At 34.1% G+C, this 26322-nt stretch overlaps 1 protein-coding gene across 4 annotated transcripts in view; it reads left to right on the forward strand.

Moving 5' to 3' along the window:
* The window catches only part of LOC149803803 (uncharacterized), a 363874-nt gene that overhangs the window by 247712 nt on the left and 89840 nt on the right, over positions 1–26322 (forward strand). For 3 of the 4 annotated variants that reach the window (XM_089953611.1, XM_089953613.1, XM_089953614.1), the window contains 2 exons: positions 8942–9053; positions 9677–9865. In XM_089953611.1, coding sequence (XP_089809737.1) covers positions 8942–9053; positions 9677–9865 — 301 coding nt within the window. The remainder of the gene's footprint in view (positions 1–8941; positions 9054–9676; positions 9866–26322) is intronic. The other variant, XM_089953612.1, reaches the window with a different exon arrangement.

Below are 26322 nucleotides of genomic sequence, written 5' to 3' on the forward strand. Positions count from 1 at the left end.
ATGGCTGCTGTTTAAGAATAGCTTAAGTACTTTCCTTTTTTGCTATTTATAGCAACTGTATATGACCCATTTCCAAGAAAACAGACAGGTTTCTTCTAATATGAATTTCACCCTATAAGTTCATTATATTGAGAAGCTATTTAGTTGGCGGACTGGTATATACTTCTAAAGAAAATGTCACCACATGTTAAGCAAAATGCTTTATGGCATGAATAATGTGGATGTTATATGACAGAAAATTTAGAAGAGATGGGTCTTTTTAAACATCAAAATATATCAGATAAGAAGAAAGGACAAATCAGTACCACCTTGCAAACTTTAACAAAGAATATGAGAGTATAGTAATACAGTACTCTGAGCACATGATCATGCTCATTGCAGAATTCCAGTTCATGATCATTAAGCGAAAGTTACACATGTAAACTAGTTCAAGTGAGTACTGAAGATAAATCATTTTTCAGTATATTTTGAGTTTGTATTCTGGTTCTAATCCATTTTGATTTTGCACTTGGCAACAAGAATTTTGACTAGCAACAAAACCAGGTTAATACATGATGTAATTCGGGGATGTAATACATACATTACATTTTTTATGCCCAAAATTTCATTTTTTTTGCCACTTATAATAGCAATAATTATGCTTATGTCTCCTGGGGTGTTATTGGCATGTATGCTGTAGTTACAAAGGTGATAGCTGTGTGCTGGTACTTCTCATTTTAGATACCACATTCATATTGTTGGTTTTGCAAATTATTTGAAGTTAAAAGCTTAATTGAATAATTTCAGTTATGTTTGATTCATGATGGTGTTGTAATCCAAACATGGTGAATATATATCTTTTTAGTTTTTTTAATCCAGTGTGCTGCAGTCATCCCTGTTTTTGACATTAATTAATGATGACCTAATTTGCACACCTTTTATGCAAACATATTGACATGTGATTCAGTTTGAATGAGAATTCGGAAACACAGCTTTGTTAGACTTTGTAATAATAATAAAAATAATAATAATAATAATAAAGACTTTATTTAGAGAAGGTAACTCAGTTAGTTACAGAACTAATCTACCGTGAGGCCTTCTATCTGTCATGTACAATTTATACATTATATGCAACATGATTTGAAGAATCTGACTTGACATAAATAATTAAGTGATTTTAAATTCAAAGTATCAAGCCTGGAACACATGCACAGATCACTTTGAAGTTCTTTGAAGTTCTGATTGACAATTAAGGGTGAATGGGAAATATTGGAGGTAGAGACCAGATGATAATCCATAAAGCTGCAAACCAGTCTGTTGCTACTCTACTTAATTCACATAGTTCATAGTTTGTTGGTCAGTCATGTTGCATCATGGCTTTATTTATCGATGAAGTTTGTTTGGATCTTGAATTCCAAGATATTTTTATTCTTCAAGTTGTTTGTAACTTTCCTATTAAATGTCTATCATGAAAGAGTCCTGAATAGTTCAGCAGCCATAGCTTGACCTCACCTTGATAAGTCTCTTCATCTCTTCTCATGGTCATTTACTATACAGGTACTCAGTCATTTACCATAGAGATACCCAGTCATTTACAATACAGGTACCCAATCATTTACTGTACAGGTACGCAGTCATTTACTATACAGGTACTCAGTCATTTACTATACAGGTACACAGTCATTTACTATACAGGTACTCAGTCATTTACTATACAGATACTCAGTCATTTACTATACAGGTACCCAGTCATTTACTGTACAGGTATGCAGTCATTTACTATACAGGTACTCAGTCATTTACTATACAGGTACACAGTCATTTACTATACAGGTACTCAGTCATTTACCATAGAGATACCCAGTCATTTACAATACAGGTACCCAGTCATTTACTGTACAGGTACGCAGTCATTTACTATACAGGTACTCAGTCATTTACTATACAGGTACTCAGTCATTTACTATACAGGTACTCAGTCATTTACTATACAGATACTCAGTCATTTACTATACAGGTACCCAGTCATTTACTGTACAGGTACTCATTCATTTACTATACAGGTACTCAGTCATTTACTATACAGGTACTCAGTCATTTACTATACAGGTACACAGTCATTTACTATACAGGTACACAGTCATTTACTATACAGGTACTCATTCATTTACTATACAGGTACTCATTCATTTACTATACAGGTACTCATTCATTTACTATACAGATCTCAGCCATTTACTATACAGGTACTCATTCATTTACTATACAGGTACACAGTCATTTACTATACAGGTACTCATTCATTTACTGTACAGGTACTCATTCATTTACTATACAGGTACTCATTCATTTACTATACAGGTACTCAGTCATTTACTATACAGGTACTCATTCATTTACTATACAGGTACTCATTCATTTACTATACAGGTACACAGTCATTTACTATACAGGTACTCATTCATTTACTATACAGGTACTCAGTCATTTACTATACAGATACTCAGTCATTTACTATACAGATCTCAGCCATTTACTATACAGGTACTCAGTCATTTACTATACAGGTACTCAGTCATTTACTATACAGGTACTCAGTCATTTACTATACAGATACACAGTCATTTACTATACAGGTACACAGTCATTTACTATACAGGTACTCATTCATTTACTATACAGGTACTCAGTCATTTACTATACAGGTACTCAGTCATTTACTATACAGGTACTCATTCATTTACTATACAGGTACTCAGTCATTTACTATACAGATCTCAGCCATTTACTATACAGGTACTCAGTCATTTACTATACAGATACTCAGTCATTTACTATACAGATCTCAGCCATTTACTATACAGGTACTCAGTCATTTACTATACAGGTACACAGTCATTTACTATACAGGTACACAGTCATTTACTATACAGGTACTCATTCATTTACTATACAGGTACTCATTCATTTACTATACAGGTACTCAGTCATTTACTATACAGATCTCAGCCATTTACTATACAGGTACTCATTCATTTACTATACAGGTACACAGTCATTTACTATACAGGTACTCATTCATTTACTGTACAGGTACTCATTCATTTACTATACAGGTACTCATTCATTTACTATACAGGTACTCAGTCATTTACTGTACAGGTACTCATTCATTTACTATACAGGTACTCATTCATTTACTATACAGGTACACAGTCATTTACTATACAGGTACTCATTCATTTACTATACAGGTACTCAGTCATTTACTATACAGATACTCAGTCATTTACTATACAGATCTCAGCCATTTACTATACAGGTACTCAGTCATTTACTATACAGGTACTAGGTACTCAGTCATTTACTATACAGGTACTCAGTCATTTACTATACAGATACACAGTCATTTACTATACAGGTACACAGTCATTTACTATACAGGTACTCATTCATTTACTATACAGGTACTCAGTCATTTACTATACAGGTACTCAGTCATTTACTATACAGGTACTCATTCATTTACTATACAGGTACTCAGTCATTTACTATACAGATCTCAGCCATTTACTATACAGGTACTCATTCATTTACTATACAGGTACACAGTCATTTACTATACAGGTACTCATTCATTTACTATACAGGTACTCATTCATTTACTATACAGGTACTCAGTCATTTACTATACAGATACTCAGTCATTTACTATACAGATCTCAGCCATTTACTATACAGATACTCAGTCATTTACTATACAGGTACTCAGTCATTTACTATACAGGTACTCAGTCATTTACTATACAGGTACTCAGTCATTTACTATACAGATACTCAGTCATTTACTATACAGGTACCCAGTCATTTACTGTACAGGTACGCAGTCATTTACTATACAGGTACTCAGTCATTTACTATACAGGTACACAGTCATTTACTATACAGGTACACAGTCATTTACTATACAGGTACCCAGTCATTTACTGTACAGGTATGCAGTCATTTACTATACAGGTACTCAGTCATTTACTATACAGATACTCAGTCATTTACTATACAGGTACCCAGTCATTTACTGTACAGGTACGCAGTCATTTACTATACAGGTACTCAGTCATTTACTATACAGGTACACAGTCATTTACTATACAGGTACACAGTCATTTACTATACAGGTACTCATTCATTTACTATACAGGTACTCATTCATTTACTATACAGGTACTCAGTCATTTACTATACAGATCTCAGCCATTTACTATACAGGTACTCATTCATTTACTATACAGGTACACAGTCATTTACTATACAGGTACTCATTCATTTACAATACAGGTGCTCATTCATTTACTATACAGATACTCAGTCATTTACTATACAGGTACTCATTCATTTACTATACAGGTACTCAGTCATTTACTATACAGGTACTCAGTCATTTACTATACAGGTACTCATTCATTTACTATACAGGTACTCATTCATTTACTATACAGGTACTCAGTCATTTACTATACAGATCTCAGCCATTTACTATACAGGTACTCATTCATTTACTATACAGGTACACAGTCATTTACTATACAGGTACTCATTCATTTACTATACAGGTACTCATTCATTTACTATACAGGTACTCAGTCATTTACTATACAGATACTCAGTCATTTACTATACAGATCTCAGCCATTTACTGTACAGATACTCAGTCATTTACTATACAGGTACCCAGTCATTTACTATACAGATACTCAGTCATTTACTATACAGGTACCCAGTCATTTACTATACAGGTACGCAGTCATTTACTATACAGGTACTCATTCATTTACTATACAGGTACACAGTCATTTACTATACAGGTACTCATTCATTTACTATACAGGTACACAGTCATTTACTATACAGGTACTCATTCATTTACTATACAGGTACTCATTCATTTACTATACAGGTACTCAGTCATTTACTATACAGATACTCAGTCATTTACTATACAGATCTCAGCCATTTACTGTACAGATACTCAGTCATTTACTATACAGGTACCCAGTCATTTACTATACAGATACTCAGTCATTTACTATACAGGTACCCAGTCATTTACTATACAGGTACGCAGTCATTTACTATACAGGTACTCATTCATTTACTATACAGGTACTCATTCATTTACTATACAGGTACACAGTCATTTACTATACAGGTACTCATTCATTTACTATACAGGTACTCATTCATTTACTATACAGGTACTCAGTCATTTACTATACAGATACTCAGTCATTTACTATACAGGTACTCATTCATTTACTATACAGGTACTCATTCATTTACTATACAGGTACTCAGTCATTTACTATACAGATACTTAGTCATTTACTATACAGGTACTCAGTCATTTACTATACAGGTACTCAGTCATTTACTATACAGGTACACAGTCATTTACTATACAGGTACACAGTCATTTACTATACAGGTACACAGTCATTTACTGTACAGGTACACAGTCATTTACTATACAGGTACTCAGTCATTTACTATACAGATACTCAGTCATTTACTATACAGGTACTCATTCATTTACTATACAGGTACTCATTCATTTACTATACAGGTACTCATTCATTTGCTATACAGATACTAAGTCATTTACAATATGGGTACTCATTCATTTGCTATGAAGGTACTCAGTCATTTGCTATACAGATAATGGTGTGTGTGTGTGATTTGGATTTTTAATGTAGCTTTAAAAAAAAATCAGTCATATCGCTATGATGTCTGCAGTGTGGCAGTTTATAGTGATGTCTAGGACTGGGGCATCATGCTGCAGACAAGTTGCATGATGTCCCACCCAGTCACATTATCCAGACACCAGGCTGACCAGTCCTAACACTAACCTCTTAACGCTGAGCACCAAGCGAGGCAGCTGTTTTGTTAGTCTTTGGTATGACTTGGCCGGGGATCAAACCCACGACCTGCGAGATGTATGCTCTAACCACTAGGCCACTGGAGTGGTGATACTAATGGTCATTAACAAGATCAAGCTGAATAAACCTATCAGTGCAACATGAAAATTGTGTTCCTTTAGAATAACATTCTTCTTCCCTTTTGTATTCAAAGTAATACAGTACAGTAAAATTACTTCTAATTAATAAAAGTACCTCTAATTAATAAAAGTATCTCTAATTAATAAAAGGTCAAAAAAAAAGGACAAGTTGGAGTGCATGAAGCTCTACATTTTTACACAATAACTTTTTAAGCAATTCAGATTTGCATAGGAATGTATTGTGTTAAGCATCTAATCAATATGCCTTCATTAATTGTAAATATATGATGTTTAATCAACATGCCTTCATTAATTGTAAATACATGATGTATAATCAACATACCTTCAGTAATTATAAATACATGATGTATAATCAACATGCCTTCATTAATTGTAAATACATGATGTATAATCAACATGCTTCCATTAATTGTAAATACATGATGTATAATCAACATGCCTTCATTAATTGTAAATACATGATGTCAAATCAACATGCCTTCAGTAATTACAAATACATGATGTATAAACAACATGCCTTCATTAATTGTAAATACATGATGTATAATCAACATGCCTTCATTAATTGTAAATACATGATGTATAATCAACATGCCTTCATTAATTGTAAATACATGATGTATAATCAACATGTCTTCATTAATTGTAAATACATGATGTTTAATCAACATGCTTTCATTAATTGTAAATACTTGATGTATAATCAACATTCCTCTCTTATATGTAAATACATGATGTTTAATCAACATGCCTTCAGTAATTATAAATACATGATGTATAATCAACATGCCTCTCTTATATGTAAATACATGATCTATAATAACCGTGACTCTATTAATTGTATATACATTATGTATGTTGTGTAGAAATAATTAAAGCAAGTTGTAGGATCTTCTAATGAACACAATTTTCACTTTGCACATGCTTTATTTTGGTTTTTACATGGTGCAATTTACTGTATTACTCTATTTTTCTTTTTCTTCTTTTTGAGATAACAGCACAGTATCTCTTGCAGCATCCTTTGTGCAGAAACTTTGTACTCATGAAAGTTCATAACATTTAAAAGAAGTACATGTATGCCTATAAAATAGTGTGTTAGTCCATTGCACTTGTCTTCAGCCACATATTTACATGTCAGAGCATCCTCCTTGGATACAGGAGGGCGCATGTTAGAACCCCAGCTGAGTCATACCAAGGACTTTTAAAATTGCACTAGCAGCTGCCTGACTTGGCAATCAGCATTAAGAGGTTAGTATTAGGACTTGTCAGCCTGGTGTCAGGATAATGTGTCTGGGTGCAACATCATGCTATATGTCTGCGCTGTGATGTCCCAGTACTAGACATGACCATAAACTGCCATACTTCAGACGTCGTAGCGATATAACTGAATTTTTTAAAAGTTATTTTATAATCCAAATCACACACACACACACACACACACACACACACACACATACGTTCGTAAATGTACACCTATAAAATAGTATGTTAGTCCACTGCACCTGTCTTCTGCTACACATCTGTACAGATACTTTGCTTTATTTAGTTATTGATAATTTGCTTTGTTTGAAATTCACTAGATAGCATTTGTGTATTTACATGTGATTCTCCAATTTGCTCTCACAAGCCCTAAAGAGTTGCCTCCCCTTTATTAGGGACCCTTGTTGCACTTGGTATTTTATTGCATGAGAACATCCCAGCAATTACTCTGTCATTAGCATGATACATTCTGTAGGTACATGTAACATAAGTCCAGTTACTCTATCATTAGCATGATACATTCTGTAGGTACATGTAACATAAGTCCAGTTACTCTCTCATTAGCATGATACATTCTGTAGGTACATGTAACATAAGTCCTGTTACTCTATCATTAGCATGATACATTCTGTAGGTACATGTAAGATAAGTCCTGTTACTCTATCATTAGCATGATACATTCTGTAGGTACATGTAACATGGGTCCTGTTTAATAGGCATATCTATATTTATACAGCCTTGCAGTAAAAGAATGTATTTTTACTGTCAAGATCTCTTTTTGTCTAATGGCATTAGCAAATAGCCACCCTAGTAATGATTTTTGTGGCAGTGACTGACTAGTATCATCAGTATGTAGATCCAGTATTGAAGTTTTGTGTTAACATATTTGGCCCCAGAGGTTTTTGTCGTTTTCGCCTGTAATGCAAATAGGAAAGACATTTTGGGTGCTATTTCTGAATACATCATAATACATCAGCGTTCAACAGATTTTCCATGAGACTAATGCCTAGTTGTATTAGAAACATTGTTTTCCATTGGTTATTTTGCTTGCGCATGAGCTGAAGGGTAAAAGGTTTTGCTTAATGGACCCATCATTTGTGTATGGAGACTGCTCTTAATTCCAAATGCACACCTTATCCTAGTTTTTGCAAAGGTTCACCTGTGTGCAGTTCAGACCGGTCTGCCTTAGATCTGAGGCCAAAAGGTCTAAAATCCAGACACAAAATCACATTCCAACCTCAAGCAAATTTTGAGTGAAAAAAAAGCAGGTCCAAAAAATGAGGTTTTTCCCTCTGTATTTTGTAGTGCAACTAGAACTTCCAGATTATTTGGTATCAATGTAGAGCTATATCTGTCTGCTTTTTTGTAATACCACCCATATTGGTGTATCTTAATTGACCTTGATGCTGCAGAGCTCGGAAATAGGGTACAACCTCATCTTGCCTACAGGTGGGATTGGGGCCGAATGAGTTAATGTTTGTGCAAGTCAGAAATAATGGGGATACATTGTAGGATATGTTATGCAGGTAAAACGTTGCATACTGTGAACCCCAGTTTAGCGAATATAGACAATGCTGTCAGAAGTCAAAGTTTAGATGTATAGAATCATTTTTTTCCTACTTTCAGATTTTAGAGCAGGGTCAGGATGGGGTGTGGAAAGGCAGCCTGCTGAAGGAAGGAAGGATGGCAAAGACAGGATTTTTTCCTGCTGACCATGTGGTACTCATTGACAGCAATGGTTAGTTCCATCCAATTAGTCCAAAGACAATCATTTATTGCATGTTATTCTGTACACCAACTTTGATTTAATGTATCTATTTTAGCATGAGGTCCATCATTAGGTACTTCACTAACCCTGTTATTTGATAGCAGCAAATAGCATCATTGTGGTCTATAAATTGCTTGTGAAAAACTGCAATGCCAGTATGTATACTTTGTATTGTAAAACAAACAGGACTATTATTTTATTGCATGTTTTCAAGGATTTAGAGCACATTTTAAAAGACTACTGTTATTTTAGTGCATGTGTTCAAGGATTTAGAGCACATTTTAAAAGATTACTGTTATTTCAGTGCATGTGTTCAAAGATTTAGAGCACATTTTAAAAGATTACTGTTATTTTAGTGCATGTGTTCAATAGTTTATAGTACACTTTAAAGTTACAAATCAGAACACTATGGAATCTTGACTTAACACCTTTAGTTTCTTTTTCATTTAGCATCTGTATAGTTTCAGTGATTTATTGTTTCCATCTTTTATTATTGTTATTATTTTTTATTTCATATCTTTAATTTGCTTTTGTTGTATATCTTTATTTTTGTTTTAACCCTCATTTTGTTTCATTTAACCCTTGATTTGCAGCCTTGGTCAAGAGAAATGCATTTCAGTCGCGTAATTCATCCCGTCTATCAGCCCCTCCGCATGTGCCTGATATCTTAAACCGTGCTTCAGGCTACTCAGAATGTAATGGACATTTATACAGCAGTATTGGCCATGATGAGTCTTTTCCACCTCCTCCCTCTCCACTTGTCTCCAGAGCAAAACTCAAAGGTGAGTTTGTTTCACAACAACATCATGCAAATCTGGTCCAGTAGTATTCGCTTATAAGTTGAGTCAAGCTGCAGACAATTAAGATCCTGACCTGCTGTATCATAATGCACCTGCAGATCAGGATCTATGCTTTTGTGCTAATTACTCCTAACAAGCTGTGCATTATTTGACACGTGAATTTGTATAGTATTTACACAGATGTATAAACACATAAATGATGTCACAATGCAACTATAGTCCAGTAGTAATATACACAGATGTCTAAACACATAAATGATATCACCATTCAGATATAGTCCAGAAGTTATATACACAGATGTCTAAACACATCAATGATATCACCATGCAGATATAGTCCAGAAGTTATATACACAGATGCCTGAATATAGAAATGATATCACCATGCAGATATAGTCCAGAAGTTATATACACAGATGCCTGAATATAGAAATGATATCACCATGCAAATATGGTTCATTAGTTATATACACAGCAGTCTAAACACATACATGATAACACCATGCAAATTTGGTCCAGTAATTATATACATGGAGGTTTAAACACATAAATGGTAACACCATGCAAATCGGGTCTACCAGTTATATACACAGATGTCTGAACACATGAGTAAAATTTGGCTAAACTTAAGATTCCAAAAGCTACAACCAGATTTAGATACTTTTAAAATTACTAATGTTTGGAAACATACCATATTTAATATTTGTTTTATATAAACATATTATTTATATTTTGCTCTCTCAAAACATGGCAAGTTATTTCATTCAGTGAATGAAAACAAAGAGTGAAAAAAAAACTGAGCTCAGGCAAAAATACATCACCTCTGGCATCAAGCCACCTCTTTAGTGAAAAACAACAAACTAGTCATGCTTGACCTGCATGGTAATGAATATAAACTGACAGTCCTGTATTTTTCCCCTGTACATTGCCTCAGATCCCTATAATATCCTAATATATGTTTGTGGGAGAAATGTTTGGGATTTTTTCTTAGAAAAATCTACAGTAAATATTAAAATGGTCATAGAGTAATTTGTCACATTTGGATGAACTCAATACAGTAAGGAAAAGTAACAATGGATTATATATGTTTGAGTTTTTATTTGCAAATGTCATGTTATTAATACTGTATTGGCTGACTTTTCTGTTCAAGTATACTCCAACGCTGTATTATTGTGGGCTCTATGTTATCGTGACAAATGGAATTTTCAGCTTAATTTTGGACACACCATCTAGCAGTTGTTTACAGATGTTAAGCTGTAACCTGTGAGGACACAAATATCTTGCTGTATTACACAGTATTTTTTCAAAAGCATCTGAGTGACAAATGGCAATATTTTAATGGCTTTTTGAAATTTGACATTATTTTTACCTTATGAGTCAGAGTTTAAATTTCAGATGATTTCGGTCTGAAGTTGTTCTCTGGAGACTAATATACTGATACATGTTACTTCAATAGTTTTCTCGTTTAAAAAAGGGTGATTAAGGATGATACATTCTTCTCAAGTTTTGTAATTTTTTCACAACAGTTATAAAATAAAATAGAAAAGGTCTTTTTTTATTATCAGCATTAATGACCTAATGAATGATGAAATTGGGTTCTTGCAATATTCAGCAATCAGTGTCAAGGCCATTTCAGATGAAAAGCAAGCCATCCATCCACTTTTAGAAGCAAATCTTTATCATTGGAGAACTAGAGTTTTGTCTCAAAAAATGAGTGCAAAAATGATTTTTTTTTAAATGATGTATAAAAATTATGTAGCATAAAAAGATATTTTGCAAAAAAATGTTTGGTGTCTGAAAATTGTTGTTGTTATAGGGTTTAATGCCATTTTTCAGCACAAGATAGGCTATATATGGCGGCCAGTATAAATGGTTAGGAAGAACCTGGGAAAACCCCGGAAAGAACCGCTGACCCACGAGAAGCTACTGGCAAGCTTTCTCACATACCCACATTGGCCGAACCCAAGACTTGAACCCATGCAAACAGAGGTGAGATGGGAGTGATCTGTAATGGTCAGCACTTTAGACCACTCGGCCACTTGGGGCACCCTGGTGTCTGAAAATATAGCGTTGTCTGGAAACAGTGTACAGAGGCAACCATTAAATTTAATTATACAACAACTTGCCATTTCCTGTCTCCACAGCTTGATAGCTTCATGGTAGTCCTGTCAGTTTTTTTATATTTTATATTATATACCAACTAACGTCATCATCCATGTTAATTTTTTCTCATCAGATTTTCACTGATGTTCAGCAGTTTTAGCGCTAACTTTTACATCATCGTTGTCAGGACTGTCTTTGAAATCTGCTTTTTTACCAGTATTGTTACGTCAGGCAATTTGCTAGATGATGATCTTGATTTAGCAGTAAAAAATCTACAATGCACATTTGTCTTCTCTTTGCTGGATTACTGACCCTGCTTTTAATATATGTCCACTCATCTTTGCTAGCCAAAGTTCCAATATGATAATCCTATCTACACCTTGGCAGATCAAGCAGATATTTGAATGCTTTGTCCTAGCAACATCTATTGGATTTCATGAATTGCCTCCCTTAATATGTAATGCCAACTAACCAACATGGTGTAACAGCAGTGCATTTTACATAGACCAAAAGTGTTTGAGTCAGCTGACTTCAAAAAGGTACTTTGTTTAATATCAAAAAGTATGACTACATACCAGAAAGAAGTCATTAGTGTATTTGAGTGAAAATTATTTGTACAAACAGGGATTGACAGTGGAAAATTGTTTATTTATCAGTCCATTCAAGTTGTGTGATCCTCTTGTCTCATTCATGTTAGAACAGTGTTCAAATTTGAGCAACTTAATTTTGATTGGGTGTGGTGGATTGCTGCTGCATCCAGTGAATTTCAGAGACCCGATGCAAAGAAATATCTGCTTGATCCACCAAGGTGTAGATATGGTTAACAAATTGAACCTTGGCTAGCGAAGATGATGTCCACTTGGGATGAACAATTTTGCACAAGTCAGCGTCATTCATATGGTATTTCAGTAAGTGTCTTACTGATGTAGATGCTTTAACTATTTGCTATGCTGTTCAGAAAAGTAGTAGTTACTGGTATGTATTGATAAATTCACATACTGGAGCAATGGGATTTTTCTAAGGGGTCAGTAACATTTAAATCGTACCAATGATGCAAAAATGTGCTTTAGATTGAACCTTATTGATTTATAAATAAAGTGACCTATGGAACCTAGGTTTTTTTTACCGGTGGGCATTTTATGCAGGTTGTCACTATAGCAGGATTGGCTGTATTTTGGTGAGGACTGACATGCAATATACAATTTAATGATAATTTGTGTATCATATTGTAGTTTTCAAAACCAATTACCACCGTATTATCTGATATAAGTCTGCTTAACAATTAGTACTGTTTTGAAATCACACTTTCCATGAACACCATCTTCTGAACTCCCACTGCACAATTTTTTTGATATTCATATTGTTGATCCCAGAGAAAGGGCACTAGACAGGAACTTGGTCTTGCATGCATCATGTCCATTAACCTTTATAGCAGTACTCAAAAGCAAACACTTTCAGTAACATACATGTATATCAAGTGGGCATTGCTACACTACAGGGTTACTTTTGTCTAAGTGGGCATTGCTACACTATAGGATTACTTTTGTCTAAGTGGGCATTGCTACACTACAGGGTTACTTTTGTCTAAGTGGAGATTGCTACACTACAGGGTTACTTTTCTCTAAGTGGGCATTGCTACACTACAGGGTTACTTTTATCTAAGTGGGCATTGCTACACTATAGGATTACTTTTACATAAATGGTCATTGATACACTGCAGGGTTACTTTTACATAAGTGGGCATTGCTACACTACAGGGTTACATTTCTCAAAGTGGAGATTGCTACACTACAGGGTTACTTTTCTCTAAGTGGGCATTGCTACATGACAGGGTTACTTTTCTCTAGGTAGGCATTGCTACACTAGAGGGTTACTTTTCTCTGAATGAAATTTCCCTCAGCATACCTTTGCATTTGCCACAAGGAAACAGTGCCATCACCTGTATAAGCATGAGGACAACTCAAGGAGAAAAGCTTGTGTCTTAGAAAAGACAATCTGAAATATTGTTGATGGTGTAATACACATACCTGCCAGTACAAAATGTTATGTGAAGAAAAAAAAACATGAAAAAGGTGAGAGACCTTTATGTACACCATCATGTATCATATGTACTTGCTTATAAATTGAATCCAACTGCAAACTGCACAAACACAGATCTGCCAGTTACATAATTTGCTGGCAGATCTGTGTCTCTGCAGTTTGTTGGGTGTTATCAGTAGAACAAACAAGAGACTGTCATCTGAAAGCTCATTATGCTGCTGCTGATCAGGGTCCTTGTTGTTTGCAATTTGACTTGACTTATAAGAGAGTATATACGGTATGCCTATAACCTGTAGCCTGTATAGCAGTCATGCTTAATGTTTACCAAAAACGTAGCACTGTGCAGTTTATATGGTTAATTCTTGCTGAAGTGATTAAAAGGTGAAGGCAGTCAGAGATAAATGCAATTGCAACTTCACAGAATACTCATTGGACTGACAGTAGGGTAGCTTGTGTGATGGGTACAAGTGGAACAACCCATTTCATTTAAAGTAAAGGAAATAAAATAGATGTTGTAAAAACAAAAGTTATTAAACATCATTGCCTTGATTGAGAATTCTTAAGCCACCTTTTTTTAAAGGTTATTGGCAAATACATGATCAGCAGCACCATTTCTTTGAAGTCAGCTTTTGCTGCAATATAAATTTTAAAACTTGATTATTTCAGTAGATGGAATAATGTGGAAATGTAATTTAAGGCGTTATTTCAGTTGTTGAAATAGTGTGGAAGTGTCGTTCAAAACATTATTATTTCAATAGCTGGAATAGTATGGAAGTAATGTTCATTTTTGAAAGTAAAATGTTAAATGGTAGATATGATTCTGAGAAAAATGAGCCTACAGCAAATCAAGCATAACCCAGGAAAAACTAAATTTCAGAACTCCTGGTTGATGGAATTTGTCAGTAGTAAGGTGGGAACGTTTAATACTTCTCACATACTGTATATCAACATTAGTGACCCAACCTTTTCCTTTCTCATTGAGGGGTGTTGGGATATTTGTGCAATGGTACCAACTATGTTTTTGTTTGAAAGTTTATTAAATACTTCAAAGAAAACATATTTTGTTTCTTTTATTCAAATATGAATTTCCAGTCATATTCTATAAATTAATCACTGGAAAATGGCAGAGAACTCTTGTCTGATGCACCATGCTGATGTACACTAAATACTATTCTACTATACTAAAAACATCGTAACTTCTTCAAAGTAAAAGAAACAAGTTTCCATCCTAAAACAGTACTTGTAACGAAAATCTTGAATATGTTTTGGCAAAGAGTAAAACTCAAAAGATGATGAGTGTACTTAGTGAGCACTAAAATGCTGTATGACAATATATGATTTAGTATACTATGCACATTTGTATGCAATGGCACCTTCTGTAATATATTGGGGGTGGGATCATTTGCTGAAAGACCTTCTTAATAAAATTGCAGGATAAACTTTACACAGATGCTAGATTTTATACAAAACTGATTCATTACATGCTTTCATCGACATTGGATTGAGAAAAAAAACTGGTGTACTGGTTAAGATATGTTTAACATTGGTATTCAAGTAAGAACATTGTAAACAGTTACTCCTACCCTTGCCTTTACATTTTTATAAAGTTTTGCACCATTAGATGATGTTCCACTGGCCTAAGTGATTGAAGCATCTGCCTCAGATGTGGGAGGTCATGGGTTTGAAACCAACTGAGTCACCTAAAAGACTTTTTAAAAATTGTACTTGCAGCTGCTTCACTATGCACTCAACATCAAGAGGTTAGTGTTAGGACTGGTTGGCCTGGTGTCAGGATAATGTGACTCCTGGGTGGGACATGATGCTACATATCTGCGGCATGATGCCCCAGTGCTAGACATCACTATCAACTGCCAAACTGCAGATATGATAGTAATAACACTGAATTTTTTTAAAGTTACAAAAAAAATCCAAATCACACACACACACACACACACTCTGGTAGATGTACATTTGAGTTTGTTTGCCTTATGTTTTAGATAAAGCTGCTATTTAAGATGAAAGAGAGGTAAAAGCTTCAGTCCGCAACTTGATCTTGCTGCTCTTCCTGGAGATGATACCTTAGGGTCCTGGTTGCAAGTTTAATTCCTTAGATTAATCAAGTTTTTCAGGCTTTAATAAATTGACTGCAGTGATGCCATAAATGTCTGGGAAGAATAGGACAGATTCTCAAAGTTGCATTGATTTATCAAATGAATATCAACTTAACAGGGTTTCCTTCTGTTAAAGAGTTATCAAAGGGAGATAAAATCGGCAGGAAACTTCCTGTGTTGGAGATTAGAGGGCAGTATTCTGAAATAGCAATATGAATTATGAAGCTAATCACAACTTATGTGGTGCCACTTGGTAGGATGCTGAAAATTATTGTCTAGGGAGTTATTAGAAATGTAATAAGGCAGTCCTTAGTAGTGTTTAAGATATCTTGTGAAAAGTAAATAAACAGTGTAGGTTGCAGAAGAAGAGGATAAACTGTTATGCAACATAAATTTCAGTTGTTCTGCACATGACCATGTCTATCTTAATTACAGATTGGTATCACTTTAGATGAAGTAAACATTTTTTTAAAGCTCGTGTGGGGCAGAAGTGTTGTTTGCATTTAATGATATTTCTTGGTGTGAAGATTTTTTAAAATGGTCAAAAAAAATTATTGAAAATGCAAATAGTCTCTAAACTGTTTTACAGGTTGCAGGGTCTCAGCCCTTAGAGAAATATTATAATCAAGTGAAATGATGTGTGCAAAAATACTTACATATATCAGGGAGCATGTGACAATTTTGGTTGCTGAGAGTTCACCCCTTTGTAGCTCAGGATCGTCTGTGTAATTGCTGTAATGAATTTTTTGCCATTGTATTATAAGGCTTACTTAAGCAAGAACTTTATGACCACATTAGTATCTTGTTGGTAATATGTCTGTGTATCAATCCACTTATGTTTGAGAGATGAAGTGGGGTTTCTTGTTCTTTTCTAGGATCAAACACTGTTCTTTCTTAACTGATTCCCAGCATCATCCTAACTGTTCTTCAGTAACCTAATTTCTGATCTTAATATTTTCATTAGCAATATCAGATTTTCAAATTAGAATTTTAGTGAAGTAATTGAATAGCTGAGTGATAAAATGGAAAGTTTTGAGATCCCACAATGTAACCATTTATACATTTCCCTATCATGAAATGCCAAGTCATGTATGCAACAACCAGAATTGGCCCCTGGGTCTTTCCCACCCCCACCCTCATGCAAACTGGCCCCTGAGTTATGACTTGGAAGTTGTTTATAACCCCACTGTAATAGTACTATATGGATACACACTCCTACTTGGCAAGATGAGGGCATAGGGGCCAGGGGCTGTCCCTACCCCATGAAGTCCAGCTTCTTCTTAGCAGCTTGAAAACCCCAAAGTTTTCTCAACCAGTATAAACCAGTGTGTATACTCTTTCATCTGATGCAGAAGCCATATCACTCATGAGATGAAAATGTATACATTTGACATTTGGCATTGGGTCTCTACAGACCTCCTGGGGAATGGTTCCTTGGTACTTACTTTAAAACTATGCAGAATCATGTTATATCTATACACTTTCTGACATGTAAAGGGGAGTTCACTTGATTATAACCAAGAGAAACATGGTTGTCTATGTATGCAGCTGAAATGGTGAGAGAGTATTTTATGGAAAACTTGACAGGTGTTATGTCTCTGAAAGTCAAGATGAAGAAAGAAAAGTGGAAATCTAGCTCTTGTAGATCATTCACTGGACTCTGCCACCAAATAAATCTGTTCATCACGTCTTGTTTGTTTATTGCAAGTTAGTAAACAAAATAAGGCATTTTTGGCAAGCAGGCTTCTGTCTTATCCTGGTACCAATAAAGGGAACAAACCAAACATAAATTAATCCTGGCATCATAAGTGATGAATCTGCTGGTATAGATACTTATCCTGATATGCATTGTATAGATAGAATGTTGTAATATATCTGCCAAACATTGTACTTTAAAAAATCAGGTGCACACAAAACACATGCAATTAAATGTGTGAAGAAAAAAATACTAGTTTTACCTATGCTATTTTTTCTTCTTCTGGGATATGATGATTAATAAGTTCATCAGCTATTAGAACGATTTGCAAACTTCTCTAGAAAATCATTTTGGTATGTACTCAGCCTTGATGCTTCATCCAGTGCAAAGTAGGCACAAACATTTGTCCTTGCATTTTTTTAATTTATCTTCAGTGGATGCTTCATGACAAGAAAAGTATCTTTCAACAATTGTAATTACACAAAATATTGTTTAACTCATTCGGCCCCAGAGGTTTTTGTCGTTTTTGCCGGAAATGTGCGTAGGAAAGACATTTGGGGGGCTATTTCTGAATACATCGTAATACATCGGCTTTCAGCAGATTTTCCATGAGACTAAAGCCTAGTTGTATTAGAAACATCCTTTTTCATTGGTTATTTTGCTTGCGCATGAGCAGAAGGGTAAAAGTTGGATTTATTTTTTTTAATTTTTTTTTATATATTTTTTTTGCTTAATGGACCCATCATTTTTGTATGGAGACCCCAATTTATTCCAAATGCCCACCTTATCCTAGTTTTTGCAAAGAATCACCTGTCTGTGTGCAGTTAAGACCAGTATGCCTTAGATCTGAGGCCAAAAGGTCTAAAATCCGGACACAAAATCACATTCCAACCTCGAGCGAATTTTGGGTGAAAAAAAAAACGGGTCCAAAAAATGAGGTTTTTCCCTCTGTATTTTGTAGTGCAGCTAGAACCTCCAGATTATTTGGTATCGTTTTAAAGCTATATCTGTCTGCTTTTATTTAATACCACCCACATTGGTGTATCTTAAATGACCTTGATACTGCAGAGCTTGGAAGTAGGGTACAGCCTCATCACGCCTACAGACGGGATCGGGGCTGAATCGGTTAATAACAACAACGAAAATTCCCAAAATAAATTTTGCCTCTGCTGCAAAAGTTAGACTCAGGCAAGCAGGTGGAACTGATAAGGAGTTATAGATGATGGGGGAAATGCACCAGATGAAATAAACTGTAATTAGTGTAAGTGGAGAATCATAAAAATTCTTAATTTTTCTAATGAATTTGAAAAGGGAAGAATAAATATAGTGGCACACCTGTCTGCTCTGATATCGTCAGCTTTATGACCCTCACCATACCACCTGGGTAGGCCATAAATTCCCGGTGTTTTAAAAAAGGTATTATGTCATATTATTTTTTATCATGTTATGCTCAACATTATTGTTGTTGTGATGTTGTATCTTAAAAATCTTTCTTCACTATCTTGCATAACACTGCAGCAGAATTGTTAAGCAATGCAAAGTAAGAAATAAATAGAATTAGTAAACTCGTGTTCAAGCAACATAAAGTCTTCCGAATAATACAGTACATTTTCATACTTTTATCTGCTTGTTTTTAATTTTGTATCCACTTATTTTCAGGGATGGCTTACTTTTAAAGTGGGCCTGTTTTTGAGTAAAAATATTAGAAGATAGTGGGAAAATGGTTAATCCAATATTACCTTTGTCTGCTACAATAATTTTCACAAATAAAAACTTGTATACACTGTATATTGAAAATTTTTTAAAAAATGCTGATTCTATCTAAACTTTTACAGTGTTTTCCAAAGAGATTTTCATATAGTTCAGAATTTCTGTTTTTCTATAAAACTACATTTCTCAGTTCGGACATGAACTGAATTTATTTGAAGTCCTAAGTTTCTCACTCAAGACATGTACTCTGTGGGTGACCTCGTTATCAAAAAAGGTGTCCATAGTTAACATTTGCCAAAAGTTATGTAAAAATGGGGGTGGGGATGGACTTATCATCAATCAATAATGTTAAAAATTATCATCAATTGCTGACAACCCCAAATGGAGTTCCGAAACCAGGAAAGAAAAGGAATCTTACTGGATATGCCACCTTAGAACATTGAAACCAAGTGGTTTAAACCAAGAAGACTAGAAAAAGACAGCTATGCACAAATAAAATTATCTTTTTGCAGCCGGCATATTCTCTTTTCAATAATTCTCCAGATTTGCTTATTAGTCACCCAGTAACCTATAATTACAACTATAACAATGAAATATCCGGGATTTAATTTGCGTGTACTTAAATTTGCCTAAAATAACAGATGACGCTATGGCTCATCAATTTTTAGGTCAATATAAAATATCTTTTAGCATCCGCAACAAGTCATAGTCATGGAAAGTTTTACAAAGACAATGGTTTGTTTTATTTGTTTGTCTTGTCATGTCATGTTTTGTATTCGCCTTTGAAAAAGACTCATTAAGAGTTAAAGCGCTTAGGCTAGCTAGATACTAGTTTTGCACTGTTGGTAGTCAGTTTATTATTTATATATATATATATATATATATATATATATATATATATATATATATATATAGACACACACACACACGGATATTCACTGGAATTTTGAAAATAAATTGATACACAATATATGACTCTCCCTAGTATGGTTGAAAAATGGCTCAAAGCTTCAGACACTGGAGAACTTGTGGGAGATGTGCTGGTTGATTTTAAGAAAGCTTTTGATGTAACTGATCATGATATTTTATTTGAAAAATTTGAACTTTTAAAGCTGAACAACTTTTTTAATTGGTTTAAGAGTGTATTTGAAAGGAAGAAAACAAAACATTGACACAGTGTCATTTCAAACAAAAGCTTGTGACATTTGGAGTACCTCAGGGATCTGTTTTAAGGCCACTACTATTTATTATGTTTATAAATGATCTATATTTGCAAAACTGTAAATATGGAAACTTGTCTCTATGCTGAAGACACCACCTTATATTGTATTAGGTTGTCTAAAACTTACATAGTAAGAAATTTACATAATGCTCTTGTAAAACTCTAAATGGGGTAAACATAATGGAATGGTCATTAATGTAGACAAGACCTAGGTGATGATGATAACTACTCAAGAAAGACATAACAGAATTAAAGATAATATTCTCCACATCCATTTTAATGCAAGTTTTATGAGTTCAAGTTGATAGCAATTTGTTATGGTCATAGCATATTAGTAATGTTCCCAAAAGGATGGCTAAGAATATATGGTTACTATAAAAAAATTTAAAATTCCTAACTTTAAATCACAGGATAATGTTTTACAAAAGTTACATTCAACCTCGTGTAAACTAATGCAACATCAGATGGGGTATATTGCTTCTAAAGCAAATTTGTTAAAAGTGGAAAGACTTTAAAAATGAGCCATCAGAATTATCCATGACCAAATAGTCAATGATGTCCACAAATGTATGAAGACTTTGAAGATAATGACTAAAAAATGATAAGTTTAAGAAAGGCTTAATTTATGTATAAAGTTTCTACTGGTTCTATGCCCAAATATATAAATGATGTGTTCAGTTCAAAGACAAATAATATCAGTACAGTTTCTAGTCTATCAATGCCATGTTCTATGGTCATCCACTAACTTTCTTCTCCCTAAGCCTGCTATTAAATTGTATACAAATAGTTTGGCTTTCTTGGGTCCAATCATTTGGAACTGTCTGTCTAAAGATGTTAAAGAAGCATCATCAGTTCCTTCCTTTCATCACAGATGTTTGAGATGGAAGCAGTCCAAATAATGTCTATAAATGGTTATGGCCAACTTTGTGGTATATTTGTATATGTATATATCATATATAATGTCTGGGGGTGATCATGTGTATAATTAAGGGCCAGAAGGGAGATTAGTTGTACTAAATGTATCATCATCATAAAATTAAAACTTCATTATTGTTGTTATTATTATTATTATTATTATTATTATTAATGAAATCTGTGGCATAATTTACCCAATCCGTTTACAAGAACAAAAGAATGGATGCATGTACTTTACATTTAGCAACAAAACTTAATATTATGAAAGAAAGAGGAAAAATCTGTCATATGAGGATAGTCTTGCCCAGAAACTTTACTGAAACTTTTCAGAAGGTATTTTGAAATATGATTTTAGAATTAAAGATAATGTTCACAATTGAATATGTAAGTGTTGAGATACTGGCGAATCCATTCTGTTCCACTTGCTAGTAAGTGCACTTATTCTAAACAGTTTTATTTTGCATAATGTAACATGGTTCTGCCAACATGGTTAAGAATACATATAACAGTGTCAAATCAGCATATAGCAGATGGAATAATTTGATTGACAGAAATTTAATATGTGATAGCTGCATTTGTATTAACTGAAACTGTAACATCAACCCATTGTCTGCAGATAATGAGGAATGAACTGACATTATCATCTGCGGAATGATGGACTTTTCTTAAGTGTATCTAGATAATTCAGCTAATGGATAATATTCCCTAGGATTTTTTACCTGCCATAAGGCAGAATGTATTAAATTATGATTCTGTATGTCTGTTTACTAATTTCATTTCCACACAATTATTTTCTTTCTCCATCATACACTTCCCTGTGTTCTTGGTAAGAGGAGTTTATGATCCTCAACCTGTGAACATTTGATGAATTCATTTATCTATCATTTTACGGTAATTTTTCTTTACTTTTTATGGACAATTAGTGACAGGATAATTTTTCTTATACTTTGTATGGACAATTAGTGGCAGGGTACTTTTTCTTATACTTTGTATGGACAATTAGTGACAGGGTACTTTTTCTTATACTTTGTATGGACAATTAATTATGCTAATTTTCTTATACTCTTTTGGACATTATTTTCTTTAATGATTTTGACTCTTCATTATGTGCATGTACAAACATCCATAAAAGTTAAATGTTCCAACATTTCAGGGCCAACATCCTTTTTTAAAAAAATGGATTTAAAAAGAAAAGAAGCCATATATGAAGCTAAAGATGATGCATTTCCATAAAATTCTTGGTAATGCCATACTGTATCACATAAATTTTTAACGCTCAGCCATGGACTTTATTATGGTGATCTTGTTTTTATGGTGATATTAAAAGGGGCTTTATTTACTTGTATTACCCTTATATTGTCTTAAAAGAGGTTATATAAATATAAAAAAATTCTTTTCTTTTCTTCTTTGAATTTCATTATACTGTTATGAATTAAACTGTTTTTGTGGACTACCCACTGTTGATTGTTTTGTAAACACATATTGACTTGCTGAACATTTTATTTTGCATTTAAGTCCAGACTTATTGAACTTTCCTTCTTAGAGATGTACCGGTTTTCTGGCAAAAAAAAGTAATCCAAGGATTACAACATGTAATCCTTTTATTATATCCATGTCAACAGGTTACAGCTGTAATCACAGTCCTGACTTTTCAGTATCTGTAGAACTGTTTGAACCATCACATTCTGTTCTTACAGTTGGCTCTACTTGTCATAGACCAATGGAACTCATGGGATGGCCTGTTGCTCATTGTCCATTAGAACAAGTGCGTTATATTGCTACCTCTTCCTAAACTTTACACACACATTCTACCGATGGTCTAGTTGGCTCTAAATGAAAATGGTGCTGCTTGCTCTTCCAATATGGCCACCACAGTGGCCATCTTGAAATTTTGTTATTACTAAGGTGGCGCTATACAGTTTTGCATTTTGCATAGGGTTAGGATTTTAAAGAAAAAGAATGTCCCTGGCTTTCCTCACTGGTTATACTGGCTATTTAAAAAAGACCTTGTATATCTTAGGTATAATGCAAAGAACCTTTAATTCCCTTTATTTTGGTGTATGATTGATGGGTGTACTATGGGTTATAGAGTATACAGCTTGGCCTTACTTCAAATGTGCACCTTTCAAAAAAGTGCTAGCTCTACTTGGTCACTTTCACTTCCTGAACTTCAGAGATAAATTGTATAAACAAGAGCCAATAACTTTTTTTACATTTTATATATTTGGTAATTCATTCATTGCACTTTCAGAAGCTGGTATTGTCTAGTCTGGCAAAATTCATTTTCCCTATTTTAATAGCTGCTATGTATAGTGTACTTTAGACTAATTCAGACTGATTTTTTAACACAAGGGAGCAGTCATTTTAGTTAGCAGTGTGCTTAAATCATGTAAAATTTCCAAAAGTACATCATCCAAAAGAAATATCATCCACATTACATTAATGTAGCATAGAGGTATGCAAACATTCTCTCCACTGTGCATGTTTTAAATGTGAACTACTTCACCTTACATACGTCACTCTCTGAAAAGTACATATTATCTGGTGAGCGCCACCTAACTAATCCTCTTGAACGAATAGTCGTATTGATATGGGATTGTACTGAAAGACTTAAGTTGTCTGGTTGGTCCTAAATGAATATGGTGCCAGTTTGACCTTGAGTAATGGCTGCCAGGGTAGCCAGTTTGAAAATGTTATTGATAGTCCTCCTAGATGGCTTTTCACCTAAAGACTTTTTATGATGGCTAGTTGTTCCAGAAATAAAATGGTGCCAGTCTTACTTCCAATATGATTGTTACAGCAGCCAATTTAAAAATCTTCTTATTGTTGAAGAAAATCAGAGATCATTTCAGCACTCATCATTCAAAAGTAAAATGATCTTATCGTGAAATCTTGGAAATTCTTTATGGACAGTAGAACATCAGTCCATTTGAGATGATTCTTATTTATTTTTCAACTCAAATTTTCTATTATATTACTTCCCAGAGTAATGGATCATAATTCTTGTTTATTAACAGGATCTGAGCTTGTAACAGGATCTGAACTTGTAGCAGTAACACTTTGTGGTGAAAATGTTGAACATCATTATGAAATGTTGTAGTAGTCTGTACTGGTTGTCTGGCTGGGTATGTTCTGTTAAATAATAAAAGTTTTCATAAAAAGCATCAGGAAACGAACTTAAAACATAGGAAACATAAAATTAAAACATGAAATTAAGAATTTTAATCAATAGAACATATGTACGTGTAATTAAAAAAGAAAGCTGCATTGAACAGTAGTGTTCATCAGCTGACGTTCCCAACATCCTTTCGATCCTGTCCATTATGTTGGGGGTGGGTACAGCAACTTTTCTGGTTCAAAACGGAGGTTCCAGCATTCACACTTGATTTTATTTTTTCCACACTGACACATTGTTCTACATGTACTTTCACTAAGGTTCAAATCATGCTTTATCATGGCAGTACTCTGACCAGCTTCATACCTTTTCACCACTTCAAATTTAACCTCTAAAGAAATAGCCTTCCTTGGTCTCTTCAGACTATCACTTGCTTGTATTTTAGATGCCATCACTAATAACATTCCAAAATTGTAACAAACAATTTGTACATATACATATGTACGCAGCACTGAGGCCACAATAAACAGAATGGTGGGGGGCGTAAGAGTTGGGCAGTGTGGGTAATGTTTGCCTGCGACAGTGGTGCAGTCTATATGTATGAGAGAGTTATCTCAATAGTAACAATCTTTTTCACATTTTTCCCCATCTCACGTTATTTCGAATTTACATAAATTCAGATCACGTAAATCGCGATCACACTATATGGTTTCATGCTCAAACAAGTTCTAGTCTTCAGTATACAATCAATTCTCATTACAAAGCCAACTTCAATATGATCCATTTTGTTATAGTAAAAAATCTTATCATTATCAAGAACTTATCATTGATTTTGTAATTTAGATGAGTGACTGTCTCTGTTTGATTGTTGTTAAAACTAGTATATATAAATGAAAAAAATTATTCCACCTACAATTTTTTTCTTCTTCAAAATGTATATTATCTTAAACATTGATTTCAATCTTTTACATATTATCCTGCAGTTTTTCCAGAAAATAAATGTTGTCCTCGGACTTGTTCCTTGCAGTACTGTGAATTACAGATTTCACACTGACTTGTTCCAAACAGACTGTGCTTTGATTTGTTCCCTACAGACTGTCCTCTGACTAGTTCCTAGGGAAAAGACAATATTTTTATGAAAAAAAAAATATAAATGAAGGTTGCATTTTTTACTGGGAAATTTCTGTTGGAGCTGGAAGTTAAAAATTCTCTTATAAAGGTCAGAATTTCTATTAAACAAATATGTTTAAATCAGTTTACTGTTTTAACCTTAATGTTACATTGTAATTAGTGGCATTGTAACAAGTGTTATGGTAACTTTTTAAAAATAATATTCAAGAGCATAAACATTTTTCCCTGTCAGACTTGAGAACATACTATTCATTGAAATGAAATAGATTTACTGTATATACTCACTTATGAGTGGCCAAGTGGTCTAAAGCACTCTCCGTTACGGATCACTGCCATCTCAACTCTGCGTGGGTTTGAGTCCAGGATTCGACCAATGAGGGTATGTGAGAAAGCTTG

Source organism: Sinohyriopsis cumingii, chromosome 3 (assembly GCF_028554795.1).
Source record: "Sinohyriopsis cumingii isolate HCF-2022 chromosome 3, ASM2855479v2, whole genome shotgun sequence".
Taxonomy (NCBI): domain Eukaryota; kingdom Metazoa; phylum Mollusca; class Bivalvia; order Unionida; family Unionidae; genus Sinohyriopsis; species Sinohyriopsis cumingii.